This window comes from Colobus angolensis, unplaced genomic scaffold, assembly GCF_000951035.1.
Source record: "Colobus angolensis palliatus isolate OR3802 unplaced genomic scaffold, Cang.pa_1.0 Scaffold264, whole genome shotgun sequence".
Classification (NCBI taxonomy): Eukaryota; Metazoa; Chordata; class Mammalia; order Primates; family Cercopithecidae; genus Colobus; species Colobus angolensis.
Genome location: NW_012115866.1, coordinates 1,592,853 through 1,619,870, shown reverse-complemented (window position 1 = coordinate 1,619,870; position 27,018 = coordinate 1,592,853). Strand labels below are relative to the sequence as shown.

The following is a 27,018-nucleotide window of genomic DNA, read 5'->3' as shown; positions in this document are numbered from 1 at the left end:
TTTTTTAGTAGAGACGGGGTTTCACCATGTTAGCCAGGATGGTCTCGATCTCCTGACCTCGTGATCCACCTGCCTCAGCCTCCCAAAGTGCTGGGATTACCAGCGTGAGCCACCGCGTCAGGTATTTCTTTATAGCAATGCAAGAACAACCTAATACAGCACCCAAGGCAGCTTCCACAAGTAGAGCAGATGACAGGCCCAGATGAGCGCAGAGAAGGGCACAACATCCCAGCTAAGTTTAGAAAATCTTGGGGGCCTGCCCTCCCCTACCCAACCTCTCTGGACTAGGATAAAATCTCCTGGCAGCCTATGCTTTTTCCCCTGATTAACCTTCTGTGGTTCCTAGTCTTACCATTTCCGTAACTGAGAAATGCAACAAACAGCCACTTACTGTCTCTAGAATTTCAAAAGTGTCAATCACTGAGGTGAAGAGCATAGATTCTGAAGCCTGGGTTCAAATCCCACACCACCACACACTAGCTGGGTGATCGTGGGCAAGTTAATCTCTCTGGCCTCAGTTACTTCATCTGTAAAATGTGAACAAAAGTCCTACCTCTTCTAGTTGTCTGGAGGGTTGAATCAGCAAATACATGTAAAGCATTCAGAGTAGCTTGACACATGGAAAAAACTATTATAATGATATAAGAACCATCTTGTAACTATGACACAAATACCTAGATACCAAAAAAAAAAAAAAAATGTTTAGAGTATTCTAAGTTGCACTGCTGCACATGAGCTAATCCATCCTACACACAGCTGCTGAGTTAATCTTCCTCAAATGCCATTTCATCTCATCACTTTTTAACTAAACGAGTTGCCAAATTACTACCAGGAAATTACGGAGGAGGAGGAGAGGAGGAAACTAACACTTACTAAGTAGTTTCTCTATACTGGGCCCTGCACTGGGATGTTCTAGACAATACCTCATTTAAATTTCACAAGAATCCTCATAACACAGATAGTATTACCCCATTTTAATGATGAGCACACTGAGGCTCAGAAAGCTCCAAGTGGCTTGTACAGGGTCACTGGCAGAGACGGCATTTGAATTCAACTCCAAAAACTACTTCTCTTTCAATAAGAAGAGCAATATGCAGAGGAAGAAGATAAATAATAATGAGGAAAGCTAATTTTCCCTGAGTGCTTCCTCTGAACCAGGTGGGAATCTGAATATTTCACCTGTATTAACTGATTCATCCTCAGAACAGCCCCATAAGGTAGTTACCACCTCCAAACTTTACAGACGTGAAAACCAAGGTTAAGTCAATTATGCAAAGACTGACTGCATAACTAGGAAGCAATAAAGTTGTTCTAATATCCTGTTCTCATAGTCTCAAATTAAAACTTTACATAACCTGTTCTTCCCAGAATGTCCCCCTCCCCTTTTTCCCTTTCCACAGATTTATAAGCCTGACTCCCACTGTTTTTTTTTTTTTTTTTTTTTTGAGACGGAGTCTTGCACTGTTGTCTGGGCTGGAGTGCAGTGGCACGATCTCGGCTCACCGCAACCTCTGCCTCCTGGGTTTAAGTGATTCTCCTGCCTCAGCCTCCCAAGTAGCTGGGATTACAGGCACCCACCACCACACCCAGCTAATTTTTTGTATTTTTAGTAGAGATGGGGTTTCACTATGTCGGCCAGGCTGGTCTCAAACTCCTGAACTCATGATCTGCCCACCTCGGCCTCCCGAACTGCTGGGATTACAGGTGTAAGTCACCGTGCCCGGCCCACTCCCACTTTTTAAAATGCAGCTCAGAAATCCCCTTCCACCTGGCTGTCTCCCAGAGACCCTTCATGCTTTGCGGGCAGGAACAGTCATAGCTTCTACCTCCTGCCGCTTGTGCCCCATGGGGCCTGGCACCTAGACAGTGCTTTGCTCATGTTACCTGCCCACTAGGTAAGGCAGAAAGCTGACAGCTGAGCACAGAAGTCCTTATTAACGCCATCTCTAATGAAGAGCTCATAAAGCAGAAACATATTTTAATGCAAGTGGGTGGTTTCCTTTTACATCGTCAGCTGGGAAGACAGCCGGTTATTTAGCTACAAACACACAGCTGACACCCTTCACCCACTTCTCATGGAGATAAAACCCAAAAGAAAGGGAGACAAAGGCTTCCTGGCTCTCCGGCCCCTTTCAGGATGGGTTTTTCCTCTTTGCAGATTCAGGGGACAGAGCCTGAGCAAGATTAATGATCTACACTCAGCAACTTAAATGGAAAGCCTTATGTGCCCCATAATCACAGTGACCAAATCTGTGGAACCCAAATTGGGACATATGGTGCCTATGAGAGAAACAGGACAAAATATCAAACTCAGGAATGTCCTCCTGGGGGACAAAGTAATGGAGGAAATACAGCCTCCTTCACCCAGAGGGTCTGTACAGGAGACTGAGACTAAAAGGCGCTGAAGGGACCCTTGGCCAACTCTCAGGACAGCCTCAGCCTTCACCTTGGAGAAACTCCTACTCCTCTATTGTATCTGCAAGGGCTTCCTCACCTCTGTGAATCCTATACTCACTGAAGTCTGTACATTCCTGAAAGTTGCATGACATGCATTCTTTTCTATTTGTAGAAAAGAAACTGGGATCAGGAAAAAAGTTCCAAAATTAAACATGCAGTCATCGAATCCCTCGAGGTTTAAACCCTCCAGGCCAGAGCTATCCAAAAGAAATTTCTGCAGCAACAGGAATGCTCAACAATCTACATTCTCCAAAATGCTAGCCAACAGTCACATGTGGCTACGGGGTCTTCAAATCTAGCTAGTGCAAATGAGGAACTGAATTTTACATTGTATTTGGCTTTGTTAATTTAAATAGCCATATGTGGTTAGTAGAAGCCATATTGGACAGTGCAGCTCCAGATCATACTTAGCAAGAAAACCTACTGTATCCTAAATCTAGAAATCATGTAAATTAGTAGATTGGGCTTGTGCCCAATCCTCTGATAATAATGCATTGAGCACTTACTATGTGCCAGTCATGGCACCTATTCATGTCACTTCCTATAATCGTTATAGCATCTCTAATAAGAGAAACAGTATTATCATTCCTGTTGTATCTGGGAGGAAACTAAGCTACAGAGCTAGTCAGTGGTAGGAGCAAACCCTGACAACCTGGCTCCAAAGCCCTGACCCTCAATCACTAACCCACTTGTGACTCCTTGCTCGGTGGTCTGGCTATGTTAAGAAGGGCTTAAGCAGTGCTCTCTTCATTACAAGCTGTGCAAACTTTAATAATTAGGTCTTGTATTTCCTCTTACGTTTCTCAGGCTAACACTGGTGTCCCCTGAAACAGTTTTAAGGTCCTGAAAGACCCCATTAAGCCTGGTTAAACAGGAAAAAAAAAAAAAAACCTCCAAGAAGGGGCCCAATGAGAAGTGTAAAATCTCCTCAAAGAGTGACCAAATATAGGCACAGATACCTGTTCAGCAACTCACTCTGCAACTCATGTGAAATCTCCTGAGAATTCCCCAAGAAGGAAGTGGCAAGCCTTTCACTCTCCCATCCACTTGCCGTTCCAGAGTCTACCACCTTGCATGAAAATTCAGAAGACAGGAAAAAGCTGAGGCTTTACTCCATGTCTAGCACATCATACTTGCAATCATCAGGCTGGTTGAACTAAACAATTACCATCCTAGTAGTTAATAGGGGTGGGCTAGGTTTTAAGGTAAGGGGTGCTGCGTTCTGGATAGCTTTTGCTCTCCTTGGCCTGACCTCTCTTCTCTAGCCCAGGTCCTGTTTTTTGTGTTCTCTCCCTCCATGCCTCTGATCCTCGGGTTCTAGTTTTCCTCAATGGAGCAGAATTACACCACATTTACAAAAGCCCCTTGTGTTGCCATTTCCTCTTGCAACTTAAAAGGCCACTTCTCACCATTAAATGTAGAGGGCTTGAACCCTTAATATTTCTTATTCACCACAAGAAGTTTGGGCCGGATGTGGTGGCTCACACCTGTAATCCCAGCACTTTGGGAGGCTGAGGCAGGCAGATCACGAGGTCAAGAGATTGAGACCATCCTGGCCAACATGGTGAAACTCCATCTCTACCAAAAATACAAAGATTAGCTGGGTGTGGTGGCATGTGCCTGTAGCCCCAGCTACTCAGGAGGCTGATGCAGGAGAATTGCCTGAACATGGGAGGCGGAGATTGCAGTGAGCCAAGATGGCACCACTGCACTCCAGCCTGGTGATAAAGCGAGACTCCATCTCAAAAAAAAAAAAAATAGAAGTCTGATCAGGAAATTCACCAAGGATGCCTCCAAACAGTGTTACCAATCAAAGCTCAATATGTGTTACCATGGAAAGGTGAAGTTATAGTCAGGGCCTTAGTTAGAAAGGGCAGTAACTTACAGAATTATAAAACTCACTGGCAAGAAAAACTAGGCTTAACATTGAGAAGAAGTTCAACCAGGAAAATAGAAAAGGAAATGAAAAAGAAACCACCCATTACATGGTAATGAAATTCATCAATGCTTGTCAACCTAATCTCAATAGCTGGTTCCAAAACGGTACCCATTACAAATAAAAGAGAAAATCCACAGATTTGTAATGTAGTAGTATTTAGAATTTGTTAAAGGTGGTCTTGAAGAGTTGACTCTTTTTGCTACAGCTAGAATTTGAGAATGACAAAACTTGGAGTAAATGTGTCAGGGAATATTGAGAAATGTATTAAAAAGAAGTCATTCGGCAAAGAAATGGTATAGGCACCCACTTTTCTCTTTATTCTAAAATAAGTAAAACCTGTGCAAAGAAGCATTTTTGGGAGACAGTGCCCCATGGGTCTCTATGCTTCTACATGTCTTGCTGGGTATGCCAAGAATGCAAGACCCTGATCATTCACTGCCTAGCCATTTCTCAGTGAGCAACCTTGAAGAAAGAGGTAAGGTATGCCTCTGGGGCAAAAGGTAGGCTTGCTTACTGCTTGACATAAAAGTAGTGTACTTCCCCAATTCAGTATTCCTCTCCTGTAACTCACTGGGGATACAGATATCCACCGGGTCCTCACCATCACCCCTATGGTACTTACAAGGTAAGAGGAACGGACATACATACTGATCATTGTCAATGAGTAACAAAGTCCTTTGTCTCTGATCCAGGAGTCTCATGTCTTCTATGCATCCATGAAATAATAGGCTAAGTTTTTAGCTTATAGTTAGGTAAAAATCAAAGCCCAGACTCAACAACAAGCTGAAAGAAAAGCCAGTACCATCAGAAAAAGTAATAATCCTTGGGACAGGCCACATGAGTATTTAGACCTTTAACATAACCATCCTGGGGTTGTAATTTGCTGACTCATAAAAATCAGAAAATTAGCCTGGGTGACAAAATTAGCCAAAGCGAGACTCTGTCTCAAAAAAAAAAAATCAGAAAATTAAACTTTGGCAATTCTGAAGCAGTGTAATGTGGCATTTAACAGCAGACAACTGTATGCAAATTCAAATTCTGCTACTTACTAGCTCTGAGACCTTGGGCAAGTTACCTAACCTTTCTGTGCCTCAGTTTCCTCACCTACAGAATGAGGATAATAATAGTACATACCCCCAGAAGATTACTGTTGTTACAAGAATGAATTACTTTACATAATGCACTGAAAACAGTGTGTAGCACAGAATGTCTATTTTATGCAAACCACTGAAAACAGTGTGTAGCGCAGAGTGCCACATGTTTGCTATTATTAACAGCTCTCAAAATTCAATGATTCTATGTCTCTATATACTGCTAGTTATCCTGATCCTCTATATACTGCAATATTCTCTGGTTTTTAGTATACTTTCTAGGTGAAAAAGTAGAGAAACTATATATAGTAAACTATATTTTATTATAAAAAAAGGGGAGCTAGTAATATATAAATGTATTTGGTCATATTTTTAAAACAGAAAGATAAAATCCAAAAACAAAGAAAAATTGATTACTTCTAAGGTAAGAAATGGAATAGAAATGACAGGCTTAGAAGTTAGAATTCTCAGAATATTCTTGGTTTGTAGATTTGAGTTTGAAGCCCTGTAAATAGCTTACATAATTATATATTTTTGGAAAAGCAATCTATAAAAATCAAAAGCAAAATGAAGCAAACTTAATTGTTCACTGCATTAGAGTCATAACCGCACAGAGAGAAGCCATTTTCCATTACTTTAAAACACAGTAATTTCAGTGTATATTCCTAATAGGATATACCTTAAGGAGAAAAATAACTGAAAAAAAATCTTAAATTTTAAATTGTTTTTAGTAATTGGGGAGGATTTTTCCTCGTTTTCTCATTCCAGTTCTAACTCAGGATAACAAAACAGTTGAAATGGGGAAGATTCTCTTAGTAGAAGCAATCAAAGGAGTAATGATGGAATTTAAATATCACCCCCAAGGCCATGGCCAAGCATAGCTATTAACACTATAGAAAGCTACATGTGTCCCATGATGGAAGTACATATCATCATCATCATCATCATTGTCACCAATTAAGTACCTCTTGTCCCCAAGAAATGAAACCTGAATCTGATAAAGTCTCTAGATCTAACGACCATGAGAATGGGATTGTGATTATCTTTTGAAATAACTTTTAGAAATAACTGCAAATAGGCCTGGCATGGTGGCTCATGCCTGTAATCCCAGCACTTTGGGAGGCCAAGGCAGGCGGATCACCTGAAGTCAGGAGTTTGAGACTAGCCTGGCCAACATGGTAAAACCTCGTCTCTACTAAAATTACAACAATTAGCTGGGTGTGGTGGCACATGCCTGTAATCCCAGCAGCTCAGGAGGCTGAGGCAGGAGAACTGCATGAACCTGGGAGGCAGAGGTTGCCGTGAGCCAAGATCACACCACTGCACTCCAGCCTGGGCAATAGAGTGAGACCCTGTCTAAAACAAAAAACAAAACAAAACAAAAAACCCTGCACATAAAATGGTATATCTAAAATTTACTTCAAAATAATCATGGAGAAGAGAGACCAGGTAGGGGTAGAGACAAAACAAGAAAGGCGATGTGCTGATAATTACTGAACAATGGGCACACAGGGATTCATTCAACTATCCTTTTAAATTTTGAATATGTTTTAAGTTTTCCATAATGAAAAAAAATCAATTATTCTGTGAAATCTCAATTTGAGGCCAGATTTGATCAGTGAACATTATATTCAAGTCTTATCACTGACATACTAGGAGTTATGACTTTGCACAAGTTACTAATTCTGCCGAGCCTCAGTTTCCTATTGAGGAAAAATAGCCATTACAAAGATGAAGTGAACAATCATAAAGGCAACAGTGAGCTCAGTGCCTTGCAGACGATACACACTCTCTCAATGGAGCTTCCTACCAGTCAAAGCTAAGACAGTCACCACTGCAAACCACAAACTACTGAACCTAATCTTCCACCCTGATTTTACACTAAAAGTCTGTTCCTTGATTTTACACTAAAAGTCTGTTTAATGCTCACATCACTTGCCTGAAGTCTCTAGCAACAGTGATTTCTTAAAAGGACATGCTTGGCTTTTGTGTGATGAATAGCAATCTGTTTTTTCCCTTCATCTACTCCTGTGTGTGTGTGTGTGTTTCCACACTGAAGACACAACCCAGGCCGGGCGTGGTGGTTCACTCCTATAATCCCAGCACTTTGGAAGGCCAAGGCAGGTGCATCACCTGAGGTCAAGAGTTGGAAACCAGACTGACCAATATGGTGAAACCCCATCTCTACCAAAAATACAAAAATTAGCCAGACACAGTGGCACGTGCCTGTAGTCCCAGCTATTTGGGAGGCTGAGACAGGGAAATTGCTTGAATCTGGGAGGCAGAGGTTACAGTGAGCAAAGATCAAACCATTGCACTCCAGCCTGGGTGACAGAGTGAGACTCTGTCTCAAAAAAAAAAAAAAAAAAAATACAACCCAGCAGAAGAAGCAGGGCTTGCCCATTCACAAAGGAAGAGGAGGAGGGGCCCCCTGATAGCAGAGGATGCCACTGGCCCCTCTCCCCAGCTATGAACCTTGGCAAATTCTGAAAATGCTCTCCTAGCTATATCCAGATGGCCAGTTCAGAGACATCGCCTTCCTTTCTGAGGCTGTGAGAGGCTTTGTCATGTTATTTCTTTGCCTGCGTAATGCATCACATCAGGGAGCAGCATTTGACACCTATGAAAAACGGAGTTTACTTGGGTTCTTGCTTTCAGAACATGCAGAATATTGTTTCTTTTCTCTAACAGCAAGTACGGTTTGGAAGCCTGTCTCTTTGCAAGGAAGTGGTCATTATTCACACTTGCAAAATATTCCTCAGCACATTTGGTCAATATTTTCCAGCTCCACATCTATAAATGCATACGTATCAGCCTGGTGTTTCATTTTGCCCTTCCTGTTTCAAACTGTTGGCTTTTGCATGGCAGTTGCTGGTACAGTTTGCTGTGAAGCAGGGAAAGACAGTAGTCGAGAACATCGTGAGAAGCAAGAACCCCATGGACTCAAATCCCCAAGCTGTCCCTTTACTCAAGCTCTCTGCATCTGGATTTCCTCCCATAAAGTGCGGCAAATAAAAACTAACTCAGGGTTGTTTTGAGAATTACACCAGATAATATATGTCAAGAACTTAGCCCAGTCTTTGGCACATAATAAGTGCCTAATAAACGTTGGGTGATTTTATTATTACTCCTACAGACAGAAGCTACGTCTGATTCATCCATAGATCCCTAGCACCTTGTACAGGGACTGACACATGGTAAGTCATTAATTAATATGTGTTGAATGAATGAATAAAATATAGACAATTAAATTTAACACTTCTGTTAAAATGGAGTCAGGTTATTTTAAGTGTCTCAAAAATACAATACGATAATCTCACCATATGCATTATATTAATACACATAACCATGTGGTTATTACTCACTGGACATGTAACAAAATAAAATTAAATCCAATGCAGAGCTCTTGGAACCTTTGTAACAAAGGTTCCAGAACAATGCACATCTCTCTAGGTTCGTCAAGTTCACAGCCTGCTTTGGAACAGTGGCAACGTGAAGGACAACTTGGAGACAGGCTGGATTGGGCACAGTGAAACTTATCAGAGGTAGATGCAGTGGTCCAGTTGAGAGGTGCTGAGAGCTGGCCTGTGGCAGGGAGGGGATGAGTAGAGGAGGCTGGGGGCCAGACATATGAGAGGTGCAGGAGGCCTGATCCATGAGAGGCTGTAACTTTTAAATGCAGGACAAGAGAGAGGAGGACAAGGCTGGTCAATGATAAGGCAAACCCGGGAGATGAATTATGGATTTACTGAGTTTAACACACCTTAGGATACCCAGATGGAGATATACTTTTATAAAGCTGAAAATACATGGCACACCCATGTTCACAGCAGCATTCTTCACAATAGCCAAGAGGTGCAAACAATCCAAATGTCCATTCGTAGATGAATGGACAAACAAAATGTGGTTTAAGCGTAGAGTGGAATATTTGGTATATAATACACATAGGAAGGAAATTCTAACCCAATGCTGCAACATGGATGAACCTTTACAGCATCCTGCTAAGTAAAATAAACCAGTCACAAAAGACAGACACTCTAAGATCTTATCTGAGGTACTTCGAGTAGTCAAATTCATAGAGACAGAAAGTAGAATGGTGGTTGCCAGGGCCTGGAGAGGGGGTGGAATGGGAGTTGTTGTTTAATAGGTAATTTCAGTTTTGCAATATGAAAATGTTCTGGACATCTGTTGCACAACAGTGTGACTAAGCTTAACACTACCAAACTGTACAGCTAAAAATGGTTAGGATGGCGACCTTTATGTATATTTTACCACAATTTACAACTTTTTTAATTAAAAAAAGACTGGAAATATGAATCTGGCATCATAAGCTGCAGGAGCTGAGTCTCCCAAATTTGCACCAATGCTCCAACATGGAACACGTGGTCCCTCACCCAATTTAATCTCCAGACCCTCTCTCAACTCCCCCAGATGGACCAGTAAGAGACTGTCATTTTTTCTGAAGGTCACTAAAAAGCTATCTCAATGACTTCAGGAAAATGTGGCTTCAGGACATAAGAGTTGGAAGGCAGTTCAGCCACTTGGACATCATGTCCTTGAGGATGCCTTAAGGAGGCCTGCCTTTGCCACTCCCAATCCATCCATCGTGTAACCACCTTCTTCTGCAAACACAGTTCATGTATGTGGACATGCCACTCTTGAAGGTCTTTAGAACACCACAGAGCTCAATAACTGCTAATGCTGATTACTTCCCCGTGATGAAAGGTCTTGGGAATCATGTAATCTCTACTTCTTGTTCTTCCTCATGTATTCATCCACAATCCATGAAGTCTTTCTTGCCTTACCTTCTTACCATTCTTGTCCCAGCTGGAGTCTAGTATGTTTTAAAATCACTCCTGACTTGCTCAGAAAAGCAAGTCAGCTTCATCAAATCTGGGAGTGAAACACTCAAGTCCAAGTTGCATAAGTGCAGTGAAAGTATACCAATTAAATGCTGCCAGGCCTGAAATGTAAACAAAACCGTCTGGTGAGTGAGCTTCTCTCACTTTACTACAAGGAGATTTTGAAAACAACTCACATGATTTTTTTGTGGGAGCAATGCTTTATCTGATGAGAGTTTTTAAAATTCCCACAGAACTAGACCCTGAATATCCCAGACCCATCAGACTTCTCCTGGCCTAGAAACACCTCACCATTTCATACTTAACTGCTAAAATGACAAAGCACCGCAGGTGGGTACTATACTGAGAAAGAGCTGTATACCTATTTAGGTAGCTGGGTTGAGTCACTTTTCATGCTTAGTGTGACATGCTTGGGGTCCCATATCATCCTGGTGAGGATGTAACCATACCTGGGGATGGTGGAGGGGTGGCATACGATGGGAAAGATAAGGCCCTTGGGATAACGGAGACCAGATCAGATTGTAGCTTGGGCCTTGCCACTCACTAATCATGCAACCCTGAACAAGTTGCTTAAGCCCCATGAGTTTCAGCTCCTGTATCTATACAGTAAGAATAACAGCCTCTATCTCCTTGGGCTTTATGAAAAGGGAGCGAGAGAGTATATGCAAAATACTGGTTGTCTGTATGTCATACAGCTATGACCCCATAAATGGGAGCTAGTGTCTTCAGTGTTATTATGGTCACTATTCAAACTCACCTGTACTTAATGCACTTGTCTAAATAAGCAGACAGCTGTTAAACTTTCTTTATGATAGTAATGAATCCTAGTATTAAACACACAACCAGTAACAAGGACGATATTAAAAAATAAAATAAAAGCACCAATGTGGGAGACACTTTCCTCTGTGTACTGCCTAATGGCCTTTTCATCTTGTCTTGGCACCAGAATCACAGGTATTAGCATGTTCTTCAATCAATATGGTAGATTTACCTTGATGAAGAGAAGGCTCTTTGCCTCATGATACAAATGTATAGTCTGAGGCCAGGGTTGGTGAAATGATTTAGATCTAATAACAGACACCACCAGGTTTCAAAAGGGTCCAGTGTCCATACACAATTTTAGATTCTATTAGATCCTTGCTGTGTTAATGAGACCTCTTGTTGGGAATCCAAATTCCCTTTGTAAACTCCATTAACAACCCACAAGGCAGGTGGGCAAACGTGAATGTTCTTATGGTAATAGCATCTTGCCCAGAAAGTGAAGCAGGGAGAATCAGACCCATTGGCCCCACTTGCTTGGAACATTACAGAGAGAAAGGGAGAAAAGTATCTTTCCTTGGAGAGACATCAGAATGAGTTCAACGCCAATCCTCCCTCAGTCCCCCGACACCCAAAATAGGAGGTCGTGGTATAAAATAGAAGGTTTCTCAAATGTACCAACTATCCCAAAAAAGGTTTGCCAATAAAAAGTTTGCTCAGTTCATTTGTGTCCCCAGAATTGTTTAGTCCCTCACAACTTTCTGCCTTTGTTTTTCATTGCCCCAACAGTGAGTCTTTTTCTTAGTAAGAACACATGGAAAATTTTGACTTTGAGAGTTCAAATTCTATTAATGATCCAAGTGCTGTTTTACAATGTTTCCAAACTAAAAAAAAAGAAAAAAAAAGTTTGATTTTCCTATCTGTGCATCAGTTCAAACCAGCACAGAAAATCTGCTGAATATTACCCAAAACACCCACGGTTAGGCTGAAAGAAGGGATGGAAAATTTCAGCCCCAGAGGAATTTTCGGGGGAGTGGAGGGCTGAGGGGTGTCTCCAATGCTGCTGAGAATGCATTCTGACTTTCTACCACAGTTGCCTAAGTGATGCTTAAATGCTTCCTGTTGTAAGTACAGTGGCTCTCCAGGGAGCAAAACAAGCTAAGAGCTGAACAGTGAACAACATTCCAGTCTCTAAATGCCATCTGTCACTCCATACAGCCTATCTCACCCTCAACTAGCTAGACTTATCTCACCCCAAGATGCTTGACACCAAAGTCTAACATTAGGACTTTATATGGTTTTAACCTTCTGTGGGTCATGAACCTTGTTCAATCCAGTGAAAGCTTTCCTCCCAGGGTACACATACACATAAATCTCCACATAATTCGAAAAGGGTATGGCCCCGACTCCTGCAAAGCACGCTTCAAGTAGCCAACAATGACTCCTGACATTCTTAAGCCAAATTCTTGAATCTGAGTGCTAAAGAAATACACCTCAATTCTGATGAGTGTCCACTAGCCACACAAGGCTTTGGTAACTTATTTGTCTATTATGTGGGCTAAAATAAGCATGCGTGTGCACACACACACACACACATACACACACACACACGGCTTGGTAGGAATGAAATGGCAAAACCACGCTGGGAATGGAACATATTCATTTATTTAGCTTATTCATTCCTGACAATATGAAGTCATTTGAGGGAGTTAAGGTAGCTCTGGCAACTGCAGTCAAGTAAAAGAGCCAGGGTTGGTGATAGTTTTTCCATTCAATAAACAGAACCATTGAATAAACTGAGCATGCTCAACATGCTCCTGCCCACACAGGCAATGTGCTATTAAACACTTACGGTTCCTGCACAAAGCCTACCAACAGGTTATTTTTAAAACACTTTTGTTTGTTTTTGATAGGTAGGGAGAAAGGTGGAGAGGGGACATTCCTTTTGGCTTCTAAGTCCCGTAACTTCAATGCCTCTGAAATAATGAAATGAAGAGCTAAGCCAACACTTTCAAGCTAGCCCCTTTCATTTTATGCATAGGGTCAGGGGTTCTTCAGAGTCTCATGAGTGGTTATCTTTGTACTATGAAAGAACTAGCACTTTGAGCAGAGAACAACTGCCTTACCAGAGTTTCCCTGGACTCTATCCCTATTCAAAGATGCTTGGTTATACCTCAAGAGGGAAGCAATCCAGACCAACTTCTATGACATGACAGGGCACTCAAGCCTGATAAGGCAGAAACCTGGCAGCTGTAGATGTTGGAAAGGATAATTTATGTGTTCAAGTGACTAGGATTCTAAGGGCTAGATGCTAGCTTCAGCACGGCTGGATCTAGGAAGCCCTTTTGCTCTCCCTTTTCCCTGGTCTACTTTTCTCTGTAGGCAAGTTCATTCATTCTTAGGCAAGTTCTCTGCATGTGGCAGCAATGATGGACACTGGAATCTCTGGGTATTCAGAGTTCTTTCAATAACAGTCCTACAAGAAAAGGTGGTCCACTTCTCTCACCTCACAGTGGACTCTGAGTGGCCCACTTCTAGGGCCTGTCACTGTAGACTACTGTAGACCTTCTATGTGTCACAACTGACCATGCCTGGACTGACCACAGAGCCACTTCTGCAACCCACAGCAACCACCTAAGATGGGAGAGGTAGTTTCCCAGTGGAAAAAAAACAAGGTACTGGACAGACAAAAGCAAATAGCCACAAGAGACTCTTCTGTGAGGCATTTTAACACTTAAAAAATTATCTAGCAATGAAGAACTCACTTCCCACTAAGGAGGAAGACTATGAACCTCAAATCCCAGTGTTAACAATAGCAAAACACAATGCTCGACAGAAACCAAACCCTTCATGCCATCTGCTCTCACACAATGCTTCTTGTAGGTGAAAAGGACAAAAAGAAAATGAAGCCAAGATTATTCTCTCTCAGAAAAGTAAACACTCTTTTAAACTGAAGAGAAACAATATGCATGTTATTAGAGGAAATGTCTCGAAATCTTTTTTAAGAACAATACCTGTGCCGCAGTTGAAAAGCAAATAAGATGGGTGTGCCTTGTCTAGTTAGGTGCAGTAAGGAAGCCGGGGTAAAGAAGTAACTAGTAGTAGTCTTTGACATCCTTCTGGAAGGAAAATTCCCTCACGTGGACCTTTCTTTAGGTCATCATGGGCCTCTCTGGTCCTGTTTCCTGCCTATCAAATACTTCAGTGCTATGTTCTAAAGTTTCTTCAAAGATGTTCTTGCACACACAGTAAATATCTGTAGGCCCTAGCCAGCCCCAGATGGTTTGGTTTATGCATCCCAATACTCTCTTTGGGGAACCTTGAACCATGTTTTTCTTCTTCTGGCCATGTTAAGCCTGGGAAAATGGTTTCATTTCTTTCCAATCCTGGGAATCCCCATCATTGTGAGGCAGTAAGCAAGGTGTCAGTAGGAGCATGTCCACTCAGCAGTGGTGTTCCCCTCACCCCTGCCAGGTTGTCCTGTGTTTGTGTAAGATCCCCAATCCCCTTCCTCCAAATCCAAAACCCCTAACATTCAGAACCACAGCAAAGAACACTTTTTGCTGGCTGTGACATTCACAATGTGTGACAGCTTTCCTTTCTTTTCTTTTTTCGTGTTTTATTTATTTGCAACTCAAAAGATGAATGCAATTTGAAATTGATGGTCTGGAGCAAAGAGCCCACCACGGCAAGCCACTGTGTGTGTTCGAGCTACCATGTGTTCGAGACATGCTAACCAATGTTGACTCCCAAAGCGCTTGGAGAAGATTTCAATGAGTTGGCAACTCAATCCTCTTGAAAAATACCGATTTCCAGTCTCTCTTAACAATCAGAAGATCTGGAAACAGTAACTTTGCATTCCCACAGGGCAACAAATGGTGGAGGATGAGGCAAGGACCAGCTCCCCAGGCTCCACACTATCTGCTTGTCTCATTTGTCAACTGAGCCCCTTCAGCACTTAAGACTGTGATCCCTAAGCAGATGTGGAAGGCGGCTGCAAAACAAGAATGCCAACACCCATAGCCAGCCCAAAGCCTGTCTGCAGGACGCTCCCGGCCTCACTCATTTATCTTTTGGAAAAAGTCACCGCAAGGCCACGAGGCTGGCTTTTAGCTCACACTGAATCTATCTGAACTAACCTGAGCTTTTAAAGTTTTCAGCCAACGTGGACAAGGCTAAATAAAGCCACAAAGACATTCATCACCTAAATGCCCAACTAGCAAATTCCAGCATTTCTAGATTGACAAAATAAAATGCAATTATCTAAAATGATGTATATTGTTTATGACACAGGAAAAACTTTATAATATGCCAGCTGATAAAAAGCAGGTTTATTTATAGTATGGTTTTTAACTAAGCAAAACTATATACAAAGAAAAAAGGCTGGAATAAAATATACCGAACTACTGACAATAATTTTCTGTAGGTATCTGGATTATACATTATTTACATTTTCTTATTATATTTTTGTTTTTCTCAATGTTACTAAAACAAGAATATATTATTTAAAATAAAATTGAGCCAATATGCTTCCAAATTAAGAAGCAACATGCTAGAACCCAGAAAGCCAATCCATACATTACACTGGGGCAATGGCCATACTCTGGGGTGCCTCCAAATTAATACAAACTGGCTCTCCTCCTGCCTAGGGCAATGCTAGCACTTCATGCACTTTGAGATGAGCCACTGGAGGGGGTCTTCAGGAAAAGAAAAGCCCTGCTGGTTTAATCAAGGACTGAAAAGGTTGCTATTCTCAGCTCTATAAGATGTATCACATCCCAGGGTGAAAATCAGGTTCCAAGGGCTCTTGTCCAAAGATCTGCTCCTATGTTTAAACAGGTCAGTCATGTATCCAACTGTGCCTTAATTTCTACATCTGGAAATGGAGATGCTATGACCATAAGGATGAACAGGGCAGCATTTACCGATCCCCACCGTGTATAGCATACCTGACATTCATGCAAAGCCTGGCCAGGTAGACCAGACCATTTTACTGAAAAGGCAAAAGTCTCAGGGCAACTGGAAACTCATCTGAAACCCAGGAGTTGTGGAGGGGCCAGGATTTGAATTTCAAGCCTCCAGAGCCCACAGAGTCTTATCCAAAGGTCACCCAGGCAGCAAGCACAACAGTGATGCCATGAACCACAGGGCATGAGTTGTGAGTGGCTGCGAATGAATGAGAAACACCTATCAGCCCAGGCAATATGGAAGCACCAGATAAGAGCCACAGGCTGTTTCCTAGCAGGTTGCTAAAAACACACTGGAAATGGCATGTGACCAGCAGCTGGTGAGAGGGAATGGAATAATGCCAAAACAAATTGACCACTTTTAGAGTGCCATTTATTTTAGAAAAACAAATTAATGAAGGAAACTTCAATATCAATGAAGTTGCAAGAATATAACGAGCAATGCTCGCTCCCACGAGAGATGGCTTTTTAATTATTTTTTCAGATGAACTGCAGTCACAGTATATTTGATTCATACCCAATCCATGTTCTTTGGAGAATTAAAACACATTTTACCCAATGTCGAGTTAAAATAAAAACTCGTCAGAGGCAAAGTAACTCTTTGCTCCCAGGGCTCTGAAAGGAAATTTGGTTCTCTCTGGTTGCTGGCCAGTATTCGGGGGGCCTTTGTACTAAACAAAAACTTGGCAGATGAAATCTGAGAATTACTGTCTTTGCATCATTAACAGAAACACAGAGGGGTGCACTGCGGTTCACGATAAGTGATTAAAAAAAAGAAAACATGAGACATTTTTGTGTCTAATATGTGTGCCTCCTGAGTTGTCCTATGTATTCAGGCAAACAGCAAAAGCTCCCTTCTCAAAGAACCCCTTTCCCTTGGCCAGCTCCCATTCTCTCCAGAACATCCATCCTCAGGAGACTCTGCCAGTCCCCGTCTCTGTGCCGTGTGTGTGTGTACGTGCGTGCGTGTCTGCCTAACATGCACAACTCAAAATTACCTGGTTTCATCTTGATCCCAATCTGCATTCTTAAAACTGCATCATCCACATTTGATACAATTGCACAGAACTATAGACAGACACACAAATGAGCACATATAAAAACTGGAGAAATCTTGGCCAGGCGCACAGGCTCATGCCTGTAATCCCAGCACTTTGGGAGGCCGAGGCAGGTGGAGCACTTGAGGTCAGGAGTTCGAGATCAGCCTGGCCAACATGATGAAACCCTGTCTTTACTAAAAATACAAAAAAAAGTAACCGGGTGTGGTGGCAGGCACCTACAATCTCAGCTGCTTGGGAGGCTGAGGCACAAGAATCACTTGAACCCAGGAGGCAGAAGCTGCAGTGAGCCAAGATGGCGCCACTGTGCTCCAGCCTGGGTGACAGAGTGAGACTTCATCTCTAAAATGAAAAAAAAATCTGGAGAAATCTGAATAAACTTCATGGATTACAGCAATGTTAATTTCCTGGTTTTGCTATTGTACGGCAGTAACCATGACATCAACAGCAGGAGAAACAGGATGAAGGATACAGGGGACTTTCCTGTATTTTACCACAACTTGTGATTCTATAATTTTTAAAAGCTATTAAAAAAAAACAACAACTACATCATCAATTCCTCAAGTACTTAGAGAAAAAAATGACAATACAGTTCCTTACAAAAAACTTTTGGCACAAGAGGCAGGAGTGCAGTCTTAGTTTGGTACTGATCTCTTTGGTGTCTGTTATAGGCTGAATAGTGTTCCTTCCCCCAAATTCATATATTGAAGCCCTAACTCCCAGAACATCAGCATGTGACTGACTATATTTGGAGACAAGTTCTTTAAAGAAGCAATTAAGGTTAAATGAACTAATATGGGTGGGTCTAAACCAATCTTACTGGTGACCTTGTAAGAGGAGTAAATTGGATACACAGAGAGACACCAGGGATGTGTATGCAGAAGAAAGACCACGTGAGGACACAGGGAAAAGGCAACCATCTGAAATTCAAGGAGAGAGACCGCAGAGGATGCCAACCCTGTGGCACCTTAATCTTAAGACTTCCAGCCTCTAAAACTATAAGAAAATATACTTCTGTCATTTAAGCCGCCCAGTCTGTGGTGTTTGCTGAGGGCAGCCCTAGTAAACTAATACAATGCCCTATCCCACATCCCCCATTCATCTGGTTTTGTCCTCTGGTAATGAGCTCCCAGCCCTTGGCATCCGTCTTAAGAAGGAAGTATAGCAGGAAACCCCATCAAGCATACAGCAAAGGTCTTAGCCTAGAAGAGCCAAGCTTTAGATACCCTCCGCCTACCCATGAAAGGTTAGTGCTCAACTATTTGGGGAGCCATCAAAATATGGAAGAGGGATAGGGGTTTTTCATGGTAGATCCAGAGGGCATAACCAGAACACAGGGTATGGGAAATTGTAAGGTGGCCTATTTCTAGCACAACGTTAAAAAAAAAACCTCCTAATGGCTACTACAGTTCAAAAACCAGAATGAATGGCATGTGAAGGTATGGCACCCACATTACTGGAAATAGCTGAGCAAAAGATGGAACAGATCAGCTGCTCCTGCCCCAGATGTCTAAGGTCTGATTTGCAGCCATCTCAGCTCAAAGCACTATGAAACAGGGGCACAAGCTCTTTCCAGAACCCAGACTTGAACCTTAGCTAAGACTACCTTCCTCTCTCTCCATCCTACCTCTAACTCTCCATTCTGGCTCTGACACTCATTCTCCATTTCAGTAGCACCTCTCTCCTTGGACTCCAGACACACTGCTGTCTTCCCACCTCCCTGGCTCCTGCTGCAACTTTTATGCCCAGGAGGCTTCGGGCTGTCTTGTGGAATGCCCTGGCTTGTACCTGACTCCTAGGACCAGGCACCACCCTTGAGCTCCCATCCCAGCCTTGTGAGCAGATCCCAGACATACCTGAAATAAGCGTCACTTTTAGATGCACAGCCCAGCCCTATCCAGGTAAATGAGTTTGGGTAAGTTACTCAACCTCTCGGAATCACACTTTACCTATCTGCTTTGTTTAAAACAGCAAAAATTTTAAAAATCCATGTCCAACTATAGAAAGTATTAAATATTATCATATATATTCAGAAGGGAATATTATATATGCAGCAATAATGTCACAGAATATTTAGTAACAAGGAAATTCTCATGAAATATTAAGAGAAATGAAATTACAAAACATCATTTATCATGAACATATTTTCATAGAAAAGCATACTAATGCAGAAAAGAGAATGGAATTATGTACACCATAAAGCTACAAGTAAATACTCTCTAATTATTCTTTTTCTACGTATTCAAAATTATAAACAGTGAACATGTAATGCTTTTTAACTAGGAATAAAGTTATTTAGAAATCTTTGCTACTCCCATTTCACCTTTTCCTCCTTGGAAAAAAAGGGGGGGCAACCTAATGAAAGAGCACAGTAAGTCCATTACATCATCCTACTTACACTTTCATAAAAAGCAAATACAACTTGTGTTTTGAACTTAGAGAAACAGAAGGACAGCTAAGAAAACTGCGTTAATGGAAGGTCACAACATGGAGCTAGAAGCATGACTAGACTCCCAAAGAATGGATTCTCGGACCTCAGTAGGGGCCCCGTAGTCTCCACTGCCACCGTGCCCATGCAGTCACTCTAAGAACAAAGAGTGCCACGTGCCACCCACGGGTCACTATCTGGCTGCACTGTGAGGCTGGGTGCCACATGATGCCACAGTGAAAGCCTGCCAGCAGAGCTGAGTCCCCATTCATCCAGTTTTGTCCCCTGGTAATGAGTTCCCTTGGCTCCCTCCCACAATGGAAAGGACTGGCTGAAGAATGGTGCCAGCCAGAGGAGCCCCTTGTGAATAGCCCATCCAGGAATCCAGGAGTCTGGCAGCGGCTCAGCCACAAGAGGTCAAAGCAAGTAAGTCATTTCAGTGGAAAATATCAGCTTGATTCAAGATGAACTGCTTCACTTTGCCCTGGGTTGTAGTAAAAGCTATGACACAGCCAACAATGTACAAACAGTACCCATCTAGTGACCCACGATGCGGGCAACCCAGGGGCAGGTATCATCACCACTGACCTGCAGCCTGAGCCGTGCATGTTGATCATTCTCTTCCCTGCTGACACGGAAGGCTCAGCTCAAGAACAAGCTGGTGTTTTACACATGCCATATTTAGAATCCTTTCAATCTCCCCTATGGTATCACCATTTAGGCATATGATCAGACAGCTGGCTGTGGGCCCCTCTCTAGAACAGCTCTGCAGGAGCTGGAACAAGGGGTACACATGTTATTCCTCCCCGATGGATATACATTTACACCTACAGTCCCAGCATCAGTCCCTTGAGACTTTCCTCCTCTTCAGGGAGTTAAGAGACCAGAATTTTATATCAATCCTGTTCAGTGGGCTATCCCAAATACTCTGAAGTAAAGTTAAGTGGCTTCAGGAACTAGTGCCATATTAGAGGAGATAAACTTTGAAATATTCTCACTACCACAAACACTTTTTTTATAGCTCATACAATAAATAAATGAACCAGTTATGCTCTGCATATGCTATGATCTTAAATTATACCTGGAGATAAACCACGTATGGAATAAAAGGCCACCTATTGAGGTCAATCTATGCAAAAGACTTCTCCTCTCCTGATCCCTATAAAAACAAACCCATGAAACCAGTGCAGAGAGACTCAGAACTATCATCTCCATGGCATGGGCTACGATGTTTTGGAACCTGGCCATATGTAACAGAGCCACCAAGATGTTCATACGTCATGCAAAGAGACACTCCCCCAACTCAGACTTATCATAGAGGAATGAGGTGACCAAGTAGAAATTTGGCTGAATAGTTCTTCCTACCAAAGACTCAATGCAAATCCCATAGACAAGGCTTCAGAATTCAAGAAGACCTCCTGCCTCAAATGATCAGCCCTACAGTCCATGCCTCCACTTCCCACCCTATGTCCCAAACCAAAGTGCTTCCTCACCATAAAGCTTTTGGCACATTCAAACCAACCCTCACCCAGTGTGGGGAAATAGCACAACTTAACTCCCCAGGAGACACTTCCAGAAGAGGGTTCAGCGACTATGGCTGGAAGCCCAAGGCAGAAGTGACACAGCACTGTTGGGACTTCAGGGGTGACTCTGGGAAGAAATTTTTCTACTTGATTCTAAAAGCAGAGACAATAACTCAGGTTTTCACTCCCCATTTCATTCCCTGTGCTCTGATGGATCTACTTCCTGTTATTCCTACCAGAAACCCACTCTCCCAGAGTCCTAGGGTGACATCAGTCAAGTCAGAGGGTGGACCTCAGGAGACTTTTGTGGCTACATGCTGTAGTCCATGATCTGGTGTGCAAAAACTCTCACATGGAGTGGCTTTCACTCAAGCCTTAAGGCAACGAAAGAAAAACGATTACCTTAGTTCCCTTCCTCCACCATACCCATTCTCAGGTAATAATGGAAACCCCTAACCATCTCCGGCCTGAGCCGTTTTCTTTTCCACTTTGTTCCATAGGTAGGTGGTGACTAGGCACACTGGTGCTCCATCCTCTGAATGGAGAGGCACATTCCTTCCACCTTTCCTGCCCAGAGCCTCTTCACAGCCAGTCAGAACATCTGTGTGCAACATACGTGTTCAGTAAATGAATCTACTCCAAAGCTGGGCCAGAAAGACACAGAGAAAAATCCGCATTCCGGTGTGTCCTGCTTCCAAACTGTACTATCTCAGCAAGCTTGAAGCTTGGCAGTTAGGAACCTTTATGTCAAATCCAGTTCAAATTCTATTTTCACTTAAACGTCCATAATATAATTAACTTTCTACCTCAAGGCACATTGCTTTTGGGAGGTAAAAAGCTTCCCTGGGTAGAGGTAATTTTTTCAAAGCTTAGCACTCAGTGACTGGGGATGTGTCAGAAAAATCCAGCAGCTGACAGGAGACAAAATTATACTTTGTAAACAAGGCATAGAGATGCTGGGCTGGCCAGCTTTCACCTCACACGCAGCCATCCAACAGAACCCACCACAGAGACTGAAAACACTGCCCGCCACATAATAAATAACTTGCCACTCAGATGATTCTTAACCCCCACCCACAAGTGGTTTCCATCCTTCCAGTATAAAACATCGGAAACTGATAGTGAAAAATAACTTTTCAAAACACAAATACCTTATTTCTTCCTAAATACCCAATTCCCATGCATACTTTCATTATTGAAAGAACTACCAGAAGTCACCAACTCTGAATGATGCCAAACGCTGGCAAAGCCATCACCTCTCCTTTTGAGCTGCAATAGGACAATCACCAGGACATCATTTTGATTCTTCAAAGCTGGAGTTTCCAATGTGTAGACCCCAAGTATACATTGGTGGCCAATATCAGAAGGCCCAAAGTCCACATACACACCCAAAAAGAAGAGATAAACATACAACTCCTCCCGATCATGTTTCCCCACTGAAGCGGTTAGTGGTTTAGTCCCTTGGTGCTCAAATTCGGCCGCTCAAGAGAATCACCTGGGAACTTTTAAAAACATCTCAATGCTCAGGTTGCAACCCCAGGCATAAGTATTTTTCAAGAACACTAGCTGTGCAGCCAAGTCTGAGAACCAGTACAATGGCAAAATCAAAGTCCACCAGGCCACCCTTTTATCCACCATCAACAGACCCCGGTCTCTTGCTAACAGGGCTGGGGCAGCTCCTACCTATATAGAGCGAGGAGTCCTTCCTCCGCACGTGGTCGTCGATGTAGGAGACGCCCAGGGGCTGCACTGGGGTAGCACCGATGCCCAGGAGCACCTGGGCCCCAATGAGCAGCAAGTACATCATGTTGGTAGCCGTCCGGTTGCGGCAGATGAGGTCGGGGTCGGGCCCCTCGTCACCGCCCGAGCCGTTGGCGGCGCAGACGTCGCGGCCCTCGGCGCCCCAGCGGATCTCGCCCGCCTCGTACTTGTACTGGTGGGTCAGGAACTCTGGCAGCGCAGACAGCAGCGCGCCCAGCGCCATGACGATGCCGCCGCAGCCGATTAGGCGTGGCCGATGCCCGCGCGCCCCGAAGTAGCTCACGAAGAGGATGAGCGCCAGGTTCCCGATCTCGAAGCTGCTGGCGATCACACCCACGTCAGCGCTCTGCAGGTTGAACCTACGCTCCAGGGTGGTCAGGACGCTCACCTGAAGAGGGCAAGAAGAAATGTCAGAGTCAATCCAAGGAGATGCCCAGGAGGCCTCTCCTTCCCGCCTGACAGTGCACTCTGTCCTTCCCCCCGGGACCCTCCCACCTAGCCTCCTGTGCCAGGTGCAAAAAGGCAGCTGTGTAAATGCCTTTTAACCCGACAAATCAGAAAGACGTTTATTTAGTATCATAACCCTAATTCAATGGTTAACGAATTCACTTTCCCAGTAGCAAAAATGTTTTTTTCGGGCACCTGTTTCCATCCTGAAAGCTTCTACCCTCTTCCGGAAACACTGCTTTCCCCACCCCCATAAACCTCCACCACAGACCGCCCATGAAGTCCTATAAAAGTCCTGAAGTCCGCGGTTTGTACACAATCCCAAATATATACTAGGGATAAAGTCCATGCCAGGAAGACAGAGGAACCAGGGGATTTTCCACAGGAGGCTAGCAAAGCCTGTTCCCCACCTCAAAATAAAAACAAACTTAACAAAACCTAAGTGGCAAAATGGACAAGCTAAATTAGCCCAGCGGGGTAATCATTTGCTCTTTGCTTCCTTCTGGAAATTTCCAAACAGTGTACATTTCCCTAGAGGCCATCAGGTAAATACACCCGACTGTTCTAAGCACTATGACTCTGCCAACTGCCCTCCAACTGATTATGATTTCCCTGCTTTTTGTATTCTTGTCTGCCCTACATTTGTTAAACAAATATATACCGAACATCTGCTGCTTGCCAGGCAATGCCCTAGACACAAGAGAAAAGTGATGGAGAGAGGACACCTGGCCTGAAGAAGCCATCTAGCAAGAAGGTAAACATGTACCTAAGAATAACACAAAGGGACTGGAGGTGAGATGTGTGATGCAAACCTCACACTAAGGGGGCCACGATGAGATGCACTCTTATAGGGCTTCTTGAAGTGTAAGAAAATGAGATGGCTACCCTCTCCTGCTGTGTGCAAATTCCATGCAGGGTGCTATGAGCAAGACAAGAGTCCTTGTCATGGGAGCTCTAACAGCTGAATGATGTCCTCGCGGAGCAGGGAAGAACACTTCAGGCAAAAGGAACAGCATGAGCCAAAGATGGGTGGCATGATTTCATCATGGAAGAGAAAATAGTTGGGGCCGGGAGCAGTGGCTCACACCCGTAATCCCAACACTTTGGGAGGCCCAGGTGGGCAGGTCACTTGAGGCCAGAAGTTCAAAACCAGCCTAGCCAACATGGCAAAACCCCTTCTCTACTAAAAATACACAATTTAGCGAGGCGTGGTGGTGCATACCTATAATCCCAGCTACTCAGGAGGCTGAGGCAGGAGAATCACTTGAACCCAGGAGGCAGAGGTTGCAGTGAGCTGAGATCACGCCACTGCACTCCAGTTTGGGCAACAGAGGAGACCTTGCTTAAAAAAAAAAAAAGAAAGGAAGGAAGGAAGAAAATAGCTGGAAAGGGGGAGTAAGGACAGACTGTAAGGAGCCACAAATGCCACAGGGGTGAATTTAGACAATCCCGAGCAATTAAGTAGACAATCCCGAGCAATTAAGTAGATAGACTGCAGATGGTGGAGGGAGGAAAACCTGGTTTGAACCCCTGTTGTTATTTCCTTAGCTCTGTGTCCTCAGTCATGTTATTCAAACTCTCCCAGCCTGGATTCTATGAAACAGGAATCATAATATCTACTCAGCAGGAGAGATGTGAAGATTAGAAATAATGGATGAAAAGTCTGTTAGCAAAGAGCAGCCTCTCCCTTCCTACATGACAGGAATGCATGGAGAGACGCAGCAAAACAGAGGCTCTGGGGCCAGACCACCTGGGTCCATTCCGACTCTGGCTGACCTTGGCCAAGTTACTTTGTGCGTTAGTTTCCCCATCTATAAAAGGGCGATAAGAGTGCTACCTCATAGAGCTGGTGTCAGGAGTCAACAACACATACATGTTAATGCTAGGGAAGGGTCAGTTATAACCATTATCATTATCACCATTTGTGAGCACTGGAGAACAGCAAAGGTTTAACAGTGTAAGGGTCACACCAGGTGTGGTGAATGGAGGATGGAAGAATGCCAGCAGAGAAGACACCTGGGCCATATTGAGAGCAGGGAGAAGAAAAGGCCACATCAACACAGTGGCAATGGAAATGAACAGGAAAAGATGTAAGGAGCATTTTAGGGCAGAGTTCTGTTTCAGGGAGAATGAGCTGCATCTGCTCACCAACTGGGTGTGTCTGCTAAGGAAAGGTCAAAAAGGAGAGTCATATGGATCTAACCTTCCTCCAAATCTACAAATATGGACACTGTTGTAAACATCCAAGCATATACAACCTCTCTGCAGTGTCCAGATACACGTATCTATGCACATACATACGCCTGTGCTAATTAGCATGCCTCTATTCAATTTCCCTTTACTAAAAAAAAAAAGCTATAGCCAGGTGATTCCTCTTAGCCTCATTTTCAAACCCACATATTTAAACAAACTCCTTGAGCCTAGTGGTTCTCAATCCTACCTGCAGATTGGAGGCACTTGGGGAGCACTAAAAATTTCAGAGGTCTGGTCCCACCCAGGAGGTTCTGACCGAACTGGTCTGGGGAGCGGCCTGGGGACCCTAGGATGCTTTCAAAGCTCCCAGGTGATTCTAATGGCAGTGAGCAGCACAGGGCTAAGGCCATGACACCCATTATTGGGGGTCTCTCTTTCAGCCCTAGCCTTGGGCAAGCTCTGCAGAGCAGGGTTATGACATTTATGACACCTTCTATCTCTGGCATTCTGATCCCAACTCCTATTTCCATTGTGCTTTCTAGCCAAGTCAAGGCCAACTTGCAAATCACTCAGCCCTAGTTATGTGATTAGATTGTCACTTTTAAAACACCAGGTATTTGCTGCTGTTGAGAAACGAAGTTTAGCTACTTCTGGCCTCATTCAAATGGCTTTCAAATACTCCCAAAGAAGTTCTACAGGGTCTGGGCAAGTAAAAACAAATTCATTTATTTCCTTCGCAACACAAACATACATACAAACATGATGGAATAAATGATCTACCAGAGGTTTATAATAGGTGACACAATGTGGGAACAAAAAGGAAGGCAGCCTAAAGACCTGGGAGGTAGGGGGCTTTGGGGAGCCTCACCCAGGCCTTTGTGTGAGTCTTGAGAGAGATCCAAAGGGAGCTGGATGCAGAAGTGGAAAAGAACATGTCTGGGTGGGGTCCCCTAGAGAGTCACCCCTGGCGAGGCAGCTGAAGCAGTCTGGTAGGTCTTCAGCTTTAGGACCCCACCATGAGGCTGGAGGGTAACAAAGTGGGAGGAAGGGTTACAACAGAAGCCCTGTCTCATTTTTGCCATGATGCCTCACGACATACACACAAGACAACTGCTCCATTTCAGCAGGTGTGTCGTGTCATAAAATATCATGCAGGTGTGCACACTGATGATGACAGATAAGGGTGATGGGGACAGAGACAGCTGTGGGCAAAACAAAAAGTAATCAGTTCTTTTAGAGACAGATAACGCCCATGCCTGCAGCTCTTGTCCTGGCTCCCACCTGCTCTTTGCAGAGCAACTCACAGGGGTGACCGGAAGTAGTAAGGCCTTTCCCTCCTTGACCTGTGGCCTTCTGCTGGACTGTGACCCCAGTCTGGGTCAACAGTTAAGTCATGCAAAGATTCTGAAATGATGCTTTGTGGATCAATTAGATCAGAGGCTAATGTTTTCTCTCATTTAAAACACAATTTTGAGAAGTCAGACTAATTAAGTATGCATGAGGCCATAAAACCCACTTGTGGCTTTTATGTGG

At 43.5% G+C, this 27,018-nt stretch overlaps 1 protein-coding gene across 1 annotated transcript in view; it reads right to left on the bottom strand.

The window, feature by feature from the left end:
- SLCO3A1 (solute carrier organic anion transporter family, member 3A1) overlaps window positions 1-27,018 on the bottom strand; it is a 311,829-nt gene that overhangs the window by 226,661 nt on the left and 58,150 nt on the right. The window contains exon 3 of the mRNA XM_011947399.1: window positions 22,768-23,233. Coding sequence (XP_011802789.1) covers window positions 22,768-23,068 — 301 coding nt within the window. The 5' untranslated portion in view covers window positions 23,069-23,233. The remainder of the gene's footprint in view (window positions 1-22,767; window positions 23,234-27,018) is intronic.